This window comes from Tribolium madens, unplaced genomic scaffold (genome assembly GCF_015345945.1).
Source record: "Tribolium madens isolate multiple individuals breed KSU strain unplaced genomic scaffold, Tmad_KSU_1.1 Scaffold_20;HRSCAF=117;Tcas5.2_LG4, whole genome shotgun sequence".
Taxonomy (NCBI): Eukaryota; Metazoa; Arthropoda; class Insecta; order Coleoptera; family Tenebrionidae; genus Tribolium; species Tribolium madens.
The window spans coordinates 13284778-13297994 of record NW_025400985.1 but is presented as its reverse complement, the minus strand read 5'-3'; the positions used below and the strand labels follow the sequence as shown (position 1 = coordinate 13297994).

The following is a 13217-nucleotide window of genomic DNA, read 5'->3' as shown; positions in this document are numbered from 1 at the left end:
AGATACCAGGAACATGGAAAAAAATGTTTAAAAAAATCTATCTATCAAAAAATTTTGACATTTATTTTTTGACATTTGACATTTTTTTATGTCTATTTAATGATACTGATGATCTTGTATATGTTTTTTACAATTATTTAGTAAAAGTATTCTAATTTTTATACTGACCTACGCAGATTCACTTCATACAATTGTTTACAAAATCAGAAAAAAATACCAACTAGATTTTGAATTAAACGCAATTTCCCATCTTAACTTTGAAAATCATTTTTATTTATGACCTGCTACTTGTGCCATCGTAAATTTAGGTGCCAATGGGGTAAGATTCCAAGGCTTACAACAAAAAGACCCTTTAAAGCGGTCGCCTACCAGTAAATGATTCTTTTGTTGGCAAATTATACCATTTTGTCATAAATCACGGGTCTGGTTTGTGTTTAAATAAAAAAAAAGCGATTATTTGGCTAACCAAGTCAAAATTTGAAATTGTGATATCAAAGTTTGATGCGCTGACAGGTACAGATTCATTTAGTGTAAAAACTTTATAGATAAATTAACAGAAAGTATTCATAAAATACACAAAACTGTTACGGGTTTATTTATTATATATATTTATTATTATTAAAAAATTAGAGAAATTTTCAAATTATACCCTATCAATAATTAGTTAGGTTTATAAAATATTGCCAGTTTTAATTAATTAGAAGTCGCGATTTATCAATGGACGTAACCGATGCCACACCCGGTATAATAACGATGATGATTTTTTTTTGTCTGTAAATCAAAAACAAAAAACGATAGCTGGATGCGGTTTTAACCAATATTATTTTCTCAAAAAATGAGCCCGAAAATGTATCACTCGTTTTTTTAGTTTCGGAGATTCTCTATTCGGACATCCAAAATGCAGCACCCTGTACAATATCAATTGGTCTTTTTATAATTTTGTGATTTTGTATCCTTTTCTTTTCCTATAGCAACATAAAAGCTCATTTATTCCTTTTGATTTTTTGCCACATGCAGATTGGATTAGATTTCTTGCGGAATGTTAAATTTGACGTCTGGACCACACTTCAGCATAATCGCAATCATAGAACTACCTATTTTGGTTTTCATAGATATTTTAAATTTATTCCGACTTTTGACTTTTTATTTTACATTGTCATAGGAAAAAAGCTAAACAAATGTGTTAGTAATAAAAAAATAATTGCATAAACTATGGGAGAGAACAAGTTTTAAGTCTCGCTTTCATTATTTCTATAATTCAACTTGGCGTTGAATGAGTACACTTATTTAAGGAGCTTGGCTAAAAAAAATTGTTTCTTTTTGTTGGTGTATAAATACTTTTATTTGGTTTACTCTCTAAATTCAATAATACAGTGGCGGACCCGGAATTTTGGACACCAAATTTATGTCAGTTAAAAAAATGTCAATATAATCCACGCTTTATTGTCATTATGATTGACGTTTGAAACTAAAATTTGAAAGTTTTAGTTGAAATTTATTTTTAGCGTCGATTTTCTAAAACAATAATGCCAGCAGTACGTGTTCTTATATAAGTTCAATGAATTATTATTTTGATTTGTTGTGATTTTTTCTCTAGCTATAAGGATAAAAATTACAAAAACCAAAAGTGAGGTTAGTTGCCTAAGGACCGTTTTATATTTTTATGTCACTCGAATGACAAATCGTCCAAAATTCCGTGTCCGCCAGTGTACACATCTTTTCTACAAAGATTATTTTTTTAGAAATGTGTGGAAATGTCTTGTAGTTCAAAACTGGGATTATTCTAACAAAATTTTTGGTGGAACTAAAAAAGAACCATAAAATGGCTTAGGGTTTTTTTATGAACCAGTGCCCCGAATCGACAAGTTGTATTTCTGGTTGCCGGTAACAAAGGGGCAGCGTTATTTGACTACTTTGGCAACTGTCGAATTTAGCGTTTTGGCTTTTTGCGAAATGCAAGACATTTGTTTTTTAGGTTATGTACTATGTCATATTTTATAAACTTCAAAAGTTGCAGTTATTTTGTTACAAAAAATTACACAAGTTACATCAATTGAAAGGTTATGTGAGTTTTTGCTGCCCATTTCTACGAAGACGTGAACGAAATTGGCATTTGTTTGCAGGTGAGTTGGATTACGTTAAAAATTTTCCAATCGTTACACCAAGATTATAACCTTAAAATAGTCACATGTACGATGTTCTGTACCAAATATAACTTATTTTCTTTGAAACACGAACAACTCCAACATGTTTTCAAACACTATTCGGTTCATCGACCATCCGTTGTAGTAAAAAAATTCATACCAAATCCAAACAAATCTCGAATAAAAACAACAGAGCCTGCCCCATGTACATTTGAGGTACGTGGAGGTCCTCGTGTAAACGAATTAAATATTCAAATGTTGTCGTCACAACTTTTTGAGCAAGTTTTCAAAGGACTAGTTGTGAATAAGTGTGATGAAGCTATTGTTAGAGAGTGTCTTAAAAGCCTGCAAGAACACAACATGGTGCAAAAACCGGAGAGCTACATGAAGGACGTGGAATTTCAAATACCACCACTCGAGGGTAAAAATATCGAAGAGCATTTTCACGTCATTGGAGATCAACAACTAAAACCTTATCGCGAATTAATTGAAAAGCTTTTAACAAAAATACCTGAACCACCTGATAAATGGGAAATGCAGCAGGGGTGGACAAGATACGCTCCAGGTCTACCACCACAACAAGTGCCATATCCATTAGAAGAAGGATTAGTTTTTGATATTGAAGTTGCTGTAACTGTTGGGAAAGCACCGACCTTGGCCACAGCCGTGAGCAGCGAGGCATGGTAAGAATTTAAATATTATTTTTTTAAAGCAGAATTCTATTGGCAACATTGGATTAAGTGAAAGGCTGTCCCTTGGAAATAAATGACAATCTATATTGTCGTATCAACAAGAAATTACTCCCTAGGATTTTGGGATATTCGTGAATAGGTTGCCATAAATTTGGTTAGGTTGGTTTCTGGTGACAAACAAAAGATATCGTAACTAGTGTCAAAATTTAGCTTAAGTCACCTGTCAGCTTGTATGTAAAATTCAATTGATAGTTGACAACAGGTTGACAAAACGTCAACCGTCTACAACAAAGGGTAACCAACCTTAGGCATTCAAAATGACTTCTGAAAATTCTAGTTACCAAAAACATAAAAAACGTAATTTTCCTAAAAGTTTAAATCCTAGGTGGTAATTTCTTGTTAACAAATCTGTACAAGGTGATTCTTTTAGGGCTTACAGTAGAAACTTTTTAACTTCTAATGCAGATAGGAATTTGAAATTTTGTACACAACCCAAATCGACCAGTCTGAGTTCTATTAAATTATTTTCAAATTGGCGGAAATTCCGGAACTACGAGAAATTGGCGCCAACTTTGAAATTTTAAATGGTACCCACTTATTTTTATTGCATTTTTGAAGTCTCCTCTTTAAGCTAAGTGAAATGTACCTAGTTGTTAGTACTTATCTGTCATAGTTTTTGACATATGTCAATTTTTTGGTCAAAATTTTTCCTTGCAGGGGTTCATTCAAAACATCACAGCTCTTGAACCCTTTGCGATAAGTGAATATTTTTTTTGCATTCGATAACCAAAGATTCGAAGAGTTTTCTAGAATTTTCCAAATTGTCAACTGTCAAATTTTGATTTTGGAAAATGATCATTAACAAACAGCTATAAGTCAGTTTTTTCAAATGAAATGACTCTATTTTCTCAACGGCATCAAAATTAAATATTTGCAGAAGGACTTTTATCAACATGTCCTATACCTATCTCTTACAGTTTTTGAAGTAATCACAAAAAACATGTTTTTGTTTTTTATTTTTATAGTTAATCACGTAGGTTTTGGAGGAATACAATAAAGATATGCCATAATTAATACAAATGTTCGATATGTTTACTTGTACTTTCGATTGCCATTGAGAAAATAGGGTCATTTTGTTTGAAAAAACTGAGTTATAGCTGTTTGTTAAATTTTCAAAAAATTTAAATTTTCAAAAAATCATATAAGCTTTGCAATTTGACAGTTTTCAATTTTGAAAATTTTAGGAAACTCTTCGAACCTTTAGTTATCGAATGCAAGAAAAATTATTCACTTATCACAAACGGTTCAAGAGCTGTGATGTTTTTAATAAACCTCTGCAAATGAAAATTTTGAGCAAAAAATTGACATATGTTAATATGACAGATAAATACTAACAACTAGGTACATTTTACTCAGTTTGGAGAGGAGAATTCAAAAGTGCAATAAAAATAAGTGGTTACCATTAAAAATTTCAAAGTTGGCGCCAATTTCTCATAGTTTCGGAAATTCAGCCATTTTGAAAAAGAGTTTCGTGATTGACTGACAGACAACGCACAGCCTAAACCACTGGAGCTAGAAATATGAAATTTGGCAGATATGTTCCTTAGAAGGTGTAGAGATCCGCTAAGAAAGGATTAAAACAAAATCAATCTCTAAAGGGGTGAGATGGGGTGTAAACTTTTAAACAAAGATAGAAATAAAAAATTGGAAGATATGTTACTTAGCGGTTGTAAAGGTGCACTAAGACGAGATTTTTTTAAAATAATTATTAAAAACATATTTACTCCCTTAGAAAAGGAGGTGAAACGGGGTGTACACGTTTAAACAAAAATAAAAACATGAAATTTATCAGATACTCCTATGTTCCTTAGAGCATGTAGATGTCCACTCAGAAAGAATTTTTCGAAAACCAATTTCTTAGGGGGTGAAATTGGGTGTAAACGGTGATAAAAACGGTGATAAAAACATAAACTTTGGGAAACATATTCCTTAGAGGTGTACAGGTCCGCTAAAAAAAGATTTTTTGGAAATTAATTTCTAAGGGGGGTGAAATGGGGTGTAAACATTTAAACGCAGGTAAATATATAAAATTTAAGAAACATATTCCTTAGAGAGTGTAGAGATCCACCAAGAAAGAATTTTTTGAAAATATATACAGGTGCGCCAGAACTCGTGCCCAAGAGAAAAAATTTCAGGTCAGATAGGATACCAGGAACATGAAAAAAATGTTTAAAAAATTCTATCTGTCAAAAAATTTTGACATATTTTTTGACATTTTTTCATGTCTATTTAATGATACTAATGATATTGTATATGTTTTTTTACAATTATTTAGTAAAGGTACCAAAAATTTGCCAATAAAAGCCACAAATAATATTGAACAGAGTTACAATTTAGGATACTGCTTCCTTCTTTCCTCTTCTAATAGACTGTAGCAAAAAAACTTAAAAAATTATTTTTTCAACAGAAATAAATAGAGTCAAAGTGCAAAATTTAAACTCTCATAACTTCGAAATTTTTATAGATAAAATTTTTTAAACATTTTTTCCATGTTCCTGGTATCTTACCTTATTTTTCTCTGGGGCGCGAGTTCTGGCGCAGCCTGTATATTTATAAGAGGGTGAAATGGGTTGCCAACAATTAAACGAAGATAGAAACATAAAATTTGAAGGATATGTTTTTTAGCGGTTGTAAAGGGGCATTAAGACTAGATTTTTAAAAATCAGTTTCTTAGGAGGTGAAATAGGATGTACACGTTTAAACGAACGAAGATAAAACATGAAATTTGGAAAATAGATAGAGAGTGAAGAAATGCACTACTCAGGAATTTCTCAAAAACCAACCTATAACAGGATGAAATAAGGCGTAGACATTTAAACGAAAATATATACATGAAATTTAGAATTTTGATTTTTGAGGGTGTAGAAGTGCACTTTTTGAAAATTCAACGAGGTGAAATGGGGTGTAAGCGAAGGTAACGTACATTCGTCATTTTCTTCAGAATTGACTTTCTGCTTCTGTGTTGTTTTGAGTTAATGAATCAAGAAAAAAAAATAGATAAACAGACTTTATATTTCTTCTTTAAAAAACAACAAAAGTTTATATCTAAAATCTGCGTAGACGAAATTACGGGTACAAGCCTACTTGATACAATACAATAAGTTAGAGTCTACTTTATGCAATGTTGCCAACTCAATTTCAAAGTCACAAGCTACTTGAAGAAATCTCTTGTTTCACAGGTATGGATGGGTGAGCCAGATGTTGCTGGATGGTACAAGCAAACCTGTAACAACCCATCATTATTTTCTCGATCAGTTAATACCCCTGGAAAGTACATCAAAGGACACAGGCATAAAACTCGCTAAACACATGAAACAACCTAAAGTAATTGTAGGCCACAACGTATCATACGATCGTTCCAGAATTAAAGAACAGTATTGGTTAAACCAAACCGGTACTAGGTTTATCGACACAATGAGTCTACATGTTTGTGTTAGTGGTTTAACGAGTTACCAACGTGCAATTCTTAAAGCTGGTAAAACTGACGAAGAAGATGAAATTTGGAGACAACAAAGTTCTTTAAATAGCTTAAATGAAGTTCATAAGTTGTACTGTGGAGGAAAATCTGTAGCGAAAGAAACGCGAGATCTATTTGTCACAGGGAGTTTAAATGATATTAAAGGAGAGTTTCAAACAGTTATGAAGTATTGTAGTAGTGATGTTGTGGCTACTTACAATGTTTTAAAAGAATTGTTTCCGATGTTTTTGGAACGGTTTCCACATCCAGTTACATTAGCTGGAATGTTGGAGTTGAGTACTGGTTATTTACCAATAAATTCAAACTGGAATCGCTATATCGATAATTCGGAACAAGCTTACGAAGACATGGACATTGAGGGGAGAATTTTGTTAGCGAGGAGGGCTGATCAGGCGTGCCAACTTTTACACGACGACAAATATAAAGAAGATCTATGGTTGGTATATAATATAACTGATGAGTACGGATACCTAAAGACTAGGACACGACACGATGTAAAACAAAACGTTCCTTTTCTCGATAGTTAGTGGGGCCAAATAGCGCAGTTGTTCCTTTCCCGTTTAAGTTTTAAGAGAAATGAAATAAAAAAATGCCTGTATTTACATAACGGTGAGCAGAACGCAAACAAAAAAATTATACACAAATAGAGCATTAAATTTTCAATAATAAGACATAAAGATAATGCAATTTTTTTTTTGAAAACAGGGTGATTTATCTCAGCTCCGGGCTTCTGTCGCTCAGTTATTATTGAAGTGAGAATTTTGATATTTTGTAGACTTTATTTATATTCTAGAGCGCATTTTAGGAAAATATTTTTCATTATACAGAATGGCCCAAAAATTAGTTACAATACAAACTTATGTTTTTTTTTAATGAAACACTATATGTTTCTTGGCATTTTTGAATGTAGCTTTTAATTTCAATGTTTTTAAGCTAATCTTCTATTAGTCGATTTTGCGTAGTTTTTGAATTAAATTGTTTTTTTGGCGAAAACATTCTCTTTTTAAAAATTTATTACATAAAAAGTTAAGACAGCTGGATTTTTTTTTAGTATTGTAAAGAGGAAAATACGTACTTTAAGACTATAACATTTTTTTTAATGTATTGCAGTCGAAATATTATAAAAATGTAGAAGTTTGTTAAAAGTTAAATAACTTAAAAAAATTTAATGGAACAACCTTTTTTTATTTTTGCATCTAAGAGATTATTAAATGATCTTTTCAAAAACATTTACGTTTAACTGTCTACAATTAATAACTAAAAAGATATTTAACTATAAACCTTAAAAAATAATCATTATTTCAATAGCAAAAAAGTGCACATTTGCACTAGATATGGAAGAAATATCACTTAATAATCACATTTGTGTTAAACTGAATTTATTTTTATAATAAAACAATTCGAATTTCAATATTTATGTCAGCTTTTACAATTTCTGGACGAATCCCAAATAAGTGATCAGTGGTGAAATTACTATAGTTGCCTTAGTATCAACAATGATCATTTTAATGATATACTCGTTTTCATATTAATGTGCATCGAAGTAGTCGTTGAAAGGGATCATTTTAAGGTGGCAATTATGCGAAAATTCAAACAATCCTAAACTCAGTCTTCCCTAAAAATTATTTTTTCAAATAAATGTGTACCCCATGTAGCAAAAAATAGTTAAAATGAATAACATAATCAACATAGGATAGCAAACATAAAGATTTTTGTCATTATTGATGTGATTAAATTTGTTTTGAATGACATAAATGACACTTTGTGTAAATCAGACTTTAAATTAAAGATTCATTTAGACTTGTACAACCTACTTGATGCACATTAATATGAAAAAGAGTACAGGCTTTGTTGCTACAATTAACATTTAAAATTAAATATCTTTTAATTTATGAATTCTAGACATCAAAAGTTTATTTTTTTAGATAGACAATTTATCAGTCTATGAGATACAAAAATAAAAAATATGGTGTTCCATTAAAATTTTTTAAGTTATTTAACTAAAAATGTTATAGTCTTAAAGCACGTRCTTTCCTCTTTAGAGTGGTATTTTTTTTTCCAGCTGTGTTAACTTTTTGTGTAATAATTTTTTAAAAAGAGGATGTTTTCGCCAAAAAAATCAACTTAATTCAAAAACTAAGCAAAATCGACTAATAGAAGTTTAGCTTAAAAACATTGAATTAACATGGTGTTTAATTTAAAAAAAACATAAGTTTGTATTGTAACTTATTTTTGGGCCATCCTGTATAATCAAAAATATTTTCCTGAAATACGCTGTAGAATATAAATAAGGTCTACAAAACATCAAAATTCTCACTTAAATAATAACTGAGCTACAGAAGAACGGAGCTGAGATGAATCACTCTGTATATTAAAAAAAAAACATTTACCAATTTTTCACAATGCCGCGAATACAGTTGAAGGTACAAAAAAAATGTAAAAAAGAAAGTTGTAGAGAATAAAATTTCCAAGAAAAGTCTGCTAGACGATATTTCTATCATCAAGTGTTTAGGCCCTAAAGACGTTTAAAGACATTCAAGCGACGACTACGTGTCATTTTTACCGGTGGTCAAGAGCGAGAAAATTAATTTAAACCTAATGAGAAGATAGAGACATGGTCTGCGGATTTTTTTGTAGCAAATTTAATTCTCTACAAMTTTGTTCCCTACACTTTTTTTGTATCTTCAACCGTATTCGCAGCGTTGTTAAAAATATCGAAAACAGTATTGAAAATTAATTATAATCAATTATTAGTTTGCGTAAAGAAACAGAATTGTAGAGAAGAAAATTTGCTACAAAAAAGTCCTCGACATTATTTTTCTATTTTTCTCCTGGCACTCAATCACCAGTAAAAATGAAAGGAATCCTTCGCTTGAGCGGTTTGAACATCTTTGAGGCCTAAACCATTAAAGACAGAGGTATGTTCTCGCGGACTTTTGACTCGAAAATTTTATTCTCTACAACATTCTTTCTTACATTTTTCTTGTATCTTTTACCGTATTCGCAGCATTTTGAAAAACATGAAACGGAGCACAGATTTTAAATTTTAAATATTTTTTGCTCATATTTCTCGTTCGTTCGTTTTTCAAAGCTTAACATTTTTGCATTTAATTTCAAGCAATTAGTAGACTGGTTGAATTTAAATTAATTTAAAACGATTTGAAACTGAGACTGTAAAACGCTCTAAGAGCCCTCATTTTTACTCTGCCGTACTACTTTTTATGGGTCCAAAAAATCGAGCGATTTTGTATCTCGTTTCGTCTCCTAGTTTATACAGGGTGAATATAAAGTATGGAACTAAGCGGTTTTATTTTTAATCATTTGCCTCCAGCACATAATAATTTATATAAATTAAAGTAATATAAAAAATGTGATCGTATTTTCAGAACGAAATTTTGTTTTGTTTTTGAGTTATGCGATTTTTTTTGTCAAAATTTGCAATTTATGTGTAAAAATTTTTTTGAAAAAATTAAATATTAAGCGGATAGTTGTAATCCTAAGAGTATAGCTTTTATGAGAAAAATGATTTTATAGTGGGTTGCCATTTAAAAACAAAAAGAAATTTCGAAAAATTTTATTCTTGTTAAATTATCACATTTTTATAGTACTTTATCACTCATCAATTAGTTTTTTCAAAAAATAAATAGTTTAAGCAAAAAATGTTTGGTTCCATACTTTTTATTTACCTGGTATGTAGTTCTCCGTACTGATGAGCAACAGATTTTTTTCTCGGGGTTGGCCCTGGCAGAGAGATATAGACATACAGGGTGCGTCAGAATTCGCGCTTCAGAGAATAATGCCATGTAAGGTAAGATACCAGGAACATGGAAAAAATGTTAAAAAAATTCTATCTTGAAAAATTTCAAAGTTATGAGAGTTTAAATTTTACACTTAGACTTTATTTACTTCTGTTGGAAAAATAATTTTTCAAGTTTTTTGACTACAAGCTTTTAGAAGCGGAAACAAAATCCTAAAAGTTTTTGACGGAAAATTTTTTAAACATTTTTTTTATCTTATGTATCTTATGTTATTTTAAATTTTTCTCTGGGAAGCGAGTTCTGACACCTTGTATAAGTCATGTGTAATTTTAATCCTTTAAAACAGTTCATTTTTGACACAAGTTGAAAACATTACTTTTCTAAGACAATTTTTTGGAGATTGCATGATTAGTTTAAATACAGAGACAATTTCGCCTCTGACGTCATGCGATATCTGTGGTTTTTTTATGACCACATTTGAAAAACACAATTTTCAAAACTCCTGTTGCTGATGTTGCTAATCTGTAAATTTAAAATTGAATTGCTTAAAACGGTTATTAACTGCGAGTAGTTTAATTACTCACAATTAGTAGAAGACATACGTTGAAAATTTCCAAGGCCCTCCCTGAGTCAAAATTCCGTTGCTCACATTTTTTGTGATTAATTAAAAACTCATCCACAGCCATTCCTTTTTGTCACTTAACCAAATTAAAATAATTAAAAGAAAGTTATAAATATCAATTAATAAACCACAAACGTTTTGTTACTGAATGGCTGTCTATTAGCATATGCAGTATTTTAATGTAACTAGTTTAATAGGTTATGGGATCAAGATTGGACAGTTAAAAATCTCAGAATGAAGAAAAACTCTTCTAAAAGAAAAGACATTGAGACACCACCACCACCAGCAAATGATGATCAAACGATCGACCCATTGGAAGAGAAATTTCGCAGTTTAATGGAGACAAAAGCCAATATTTCAAGTGTAAATTCTCATCTTCCTGGCTACCCTACATGGTACAAAAAACTATGTACGAAACCCGACTCTTCATCTAACTGGATTCCTGGACCTCATCTAATTAGTACTTCGATGAGGATCACTCCTAAGCTATTATCCCTCACTTGGGAAGGTTTTCCTTTACATTATACTCGAGAAAAAGGTTGGGGTTTTCTCATCCCTTTCACCGACGATATTGAAACCAGTAGAAAGTTGCCTTTGCAAAAGCTTCTCGAAAAGTGTCCATTAAAAATTAATAAAGCCAAAGAAGATTCCGGTAAGGATGTTTTCGCCGATATCACTCAAATAGTTCAAGATAATTTGATGCGAAAAGAATATTACTCTAAATTGAAAAAAGACAAAACTCGAGGTGTTTACACTGGCACTGGTATTTGGTGCAGTACTGAAATCGAAGACTGTTGTTACTTCTTGAAGTTACCACACAAGAATGGATCTGCTTACAATGTGGGTAACCCTTTATCCAAAGACTTTTTGAATAAATTCTCCGAAAATGTGTTAGCTGGTGATACGGAAAGTGCCGAACAAGTGTTGGCTATCGCTCGCACTTTGTGGTATTGGCGTAACAACCGTGACCGCATTTTCGACCAAATGGTAGTTTGGTTGTACGAGAAAAACCTTCCGAAACATTTAAGTGGGGGGCAATATGGGGCTATTATCCCTCAAGTGGTCGTCTGTGGTACACTAACGCGTAGAGCTGTTGAACCGACATGGATGACGGCATCCAACGCCCGATCGGATCGAGTAGGCTCCGAATTGAGAGCAATGGTGCAAGCACCACCAGGCTACAATATAGTTGGCGCTGATGTCGACTCACAAGAATTGTGGATTGCTTCGATTATTGGTGACTCACACAGAGCTAAAATCCATGGGGCTACACCTTTTGGTTGGATGACTCTGAGTGGGAATAAATCAGACGCCACTGATATGCATAGTGTCACCGCTAAAGCAGTGGGAATATCACGTGACCATGCAAAAGTCATTAATTATGCTCGAATTTATGGTGCGGGTCAAAATTTTGCAGAGAGACTCCTCAAACAGTTCAATCCCTCAATGTCAGAGGCTGAAGCCAAATCCAAAGCCTCGAAAATGTTCGCTTTGACTAAAGGCAAACGAGTTTATCGTTTAAAAAAAGAGTTTTTGATGGAGTATTGTGACCAAAGTTACTCCCATTGGCAGGCGTTTGAAATGGCGAAATCGTGGGGCAAACGACTTGATGATATGTTCGAGAGACCTAAATGGGTTGGAGGTACGGAATCGGCGATGTTTAATCGTTTAGAATCAATAGCTACGAATTTGGAACCACGTACACCGTTTTTGAATGGGAGGTTAAGTCGGGCTTTGGAACCGAAACTGACAAGTGACGATCGGTATTTGCCCACGAGGATTAATTGGGTGGTGCAAAGTGGTGCCGCCGATTTCCTGCATTTGATGTTGGTGTGTATGAGGTGGATTATGGGTGATAAGGCGAGGTTCTGTTTGAGTTTTCACGATGAAGTGAGATATTTGGTTCCGGAGAGGTTTAAGTATCAAGGGGCGCTTGCAATGCATGTGACGAATCTCTTAACGCGAGCGTTTTGTTCAGTGAGATTAGGAATTAATGATTTACCGCAATCTGTGGCGTTTTTTTCCACGGTGGAAGTTGATACTGTATTGAGAAAAGATGCGAAAGATGATTGTAAGACGCCGTCGAATCCACACGGGTTGGAAAAAGGGTATAATATTGCCAATGGAGAAGGTGTGGATATAAATCAAGCGGTTGAGAAAGCTGGAGGAAGATTTAGTTATTGGTATGAACAGTTGAAATAATTTTGTTTTGCTGTTATGATGTTTTTGTTTGTTATAATAATAAAATTTTTATAAGTACCAATCTCTTTTTTTTTGTCATGCAAATAGAAACATAAATAAGCTGTTACATACGAAAAAGTAACATTACACGCTGTTTAAAATTTGCAACACTTTCTTTTTTATATTTTCAACTTTCAATTTCTTCTAATCCCTTTGCAGAAAATACAGGCTGTTCCATTTTTATTGTTACAAATTTAACCAGGTGATAGAATATTTAATTTT

General features: G+C 32.2%; 2 protein-coding genes across 2 annotated transcripts in view; both read left to right on the top strand.

The window, feature by feature from the left end:
* The first annotated feature begins 1935 nt into the window (after positions 1-1935).
* On the top strand, positions 1936-13013 carry LOC123005292 (DNA polymerase subunit gamma-1, mitochondrial). The gene is made up of 4 exons (XM_044398973.1): positions 1936-2065; positions 2124-2827; positions 6076-6810; positions 10952-13013. Exons 1-4 carry the CDS (start codon positions 1979-1981, stop codon positions 12954-12956), a joined length of 3531 nt encoding a protein of 1176 aa, XP_044254908.1. The 5' UTR covers positions 1936-1978; the 3' UTR covers positions 12957-13013.
* The window catches only part of LOC123005294 (probable RNA-binding protein EIF1AD), a 17424-nt gene continuing 6174 nt past the window's right edge, over positions 1968-13217 (top strand). Inside the window, exon 1 of the mRNA XM_044398976.1 lies at positions 1968-2123. The gene's annotated coding sequence lies outside the window, so the exon portion shown is untranslated. The remainder of the gene's footprint in view (positions 2124-13217) is intronic.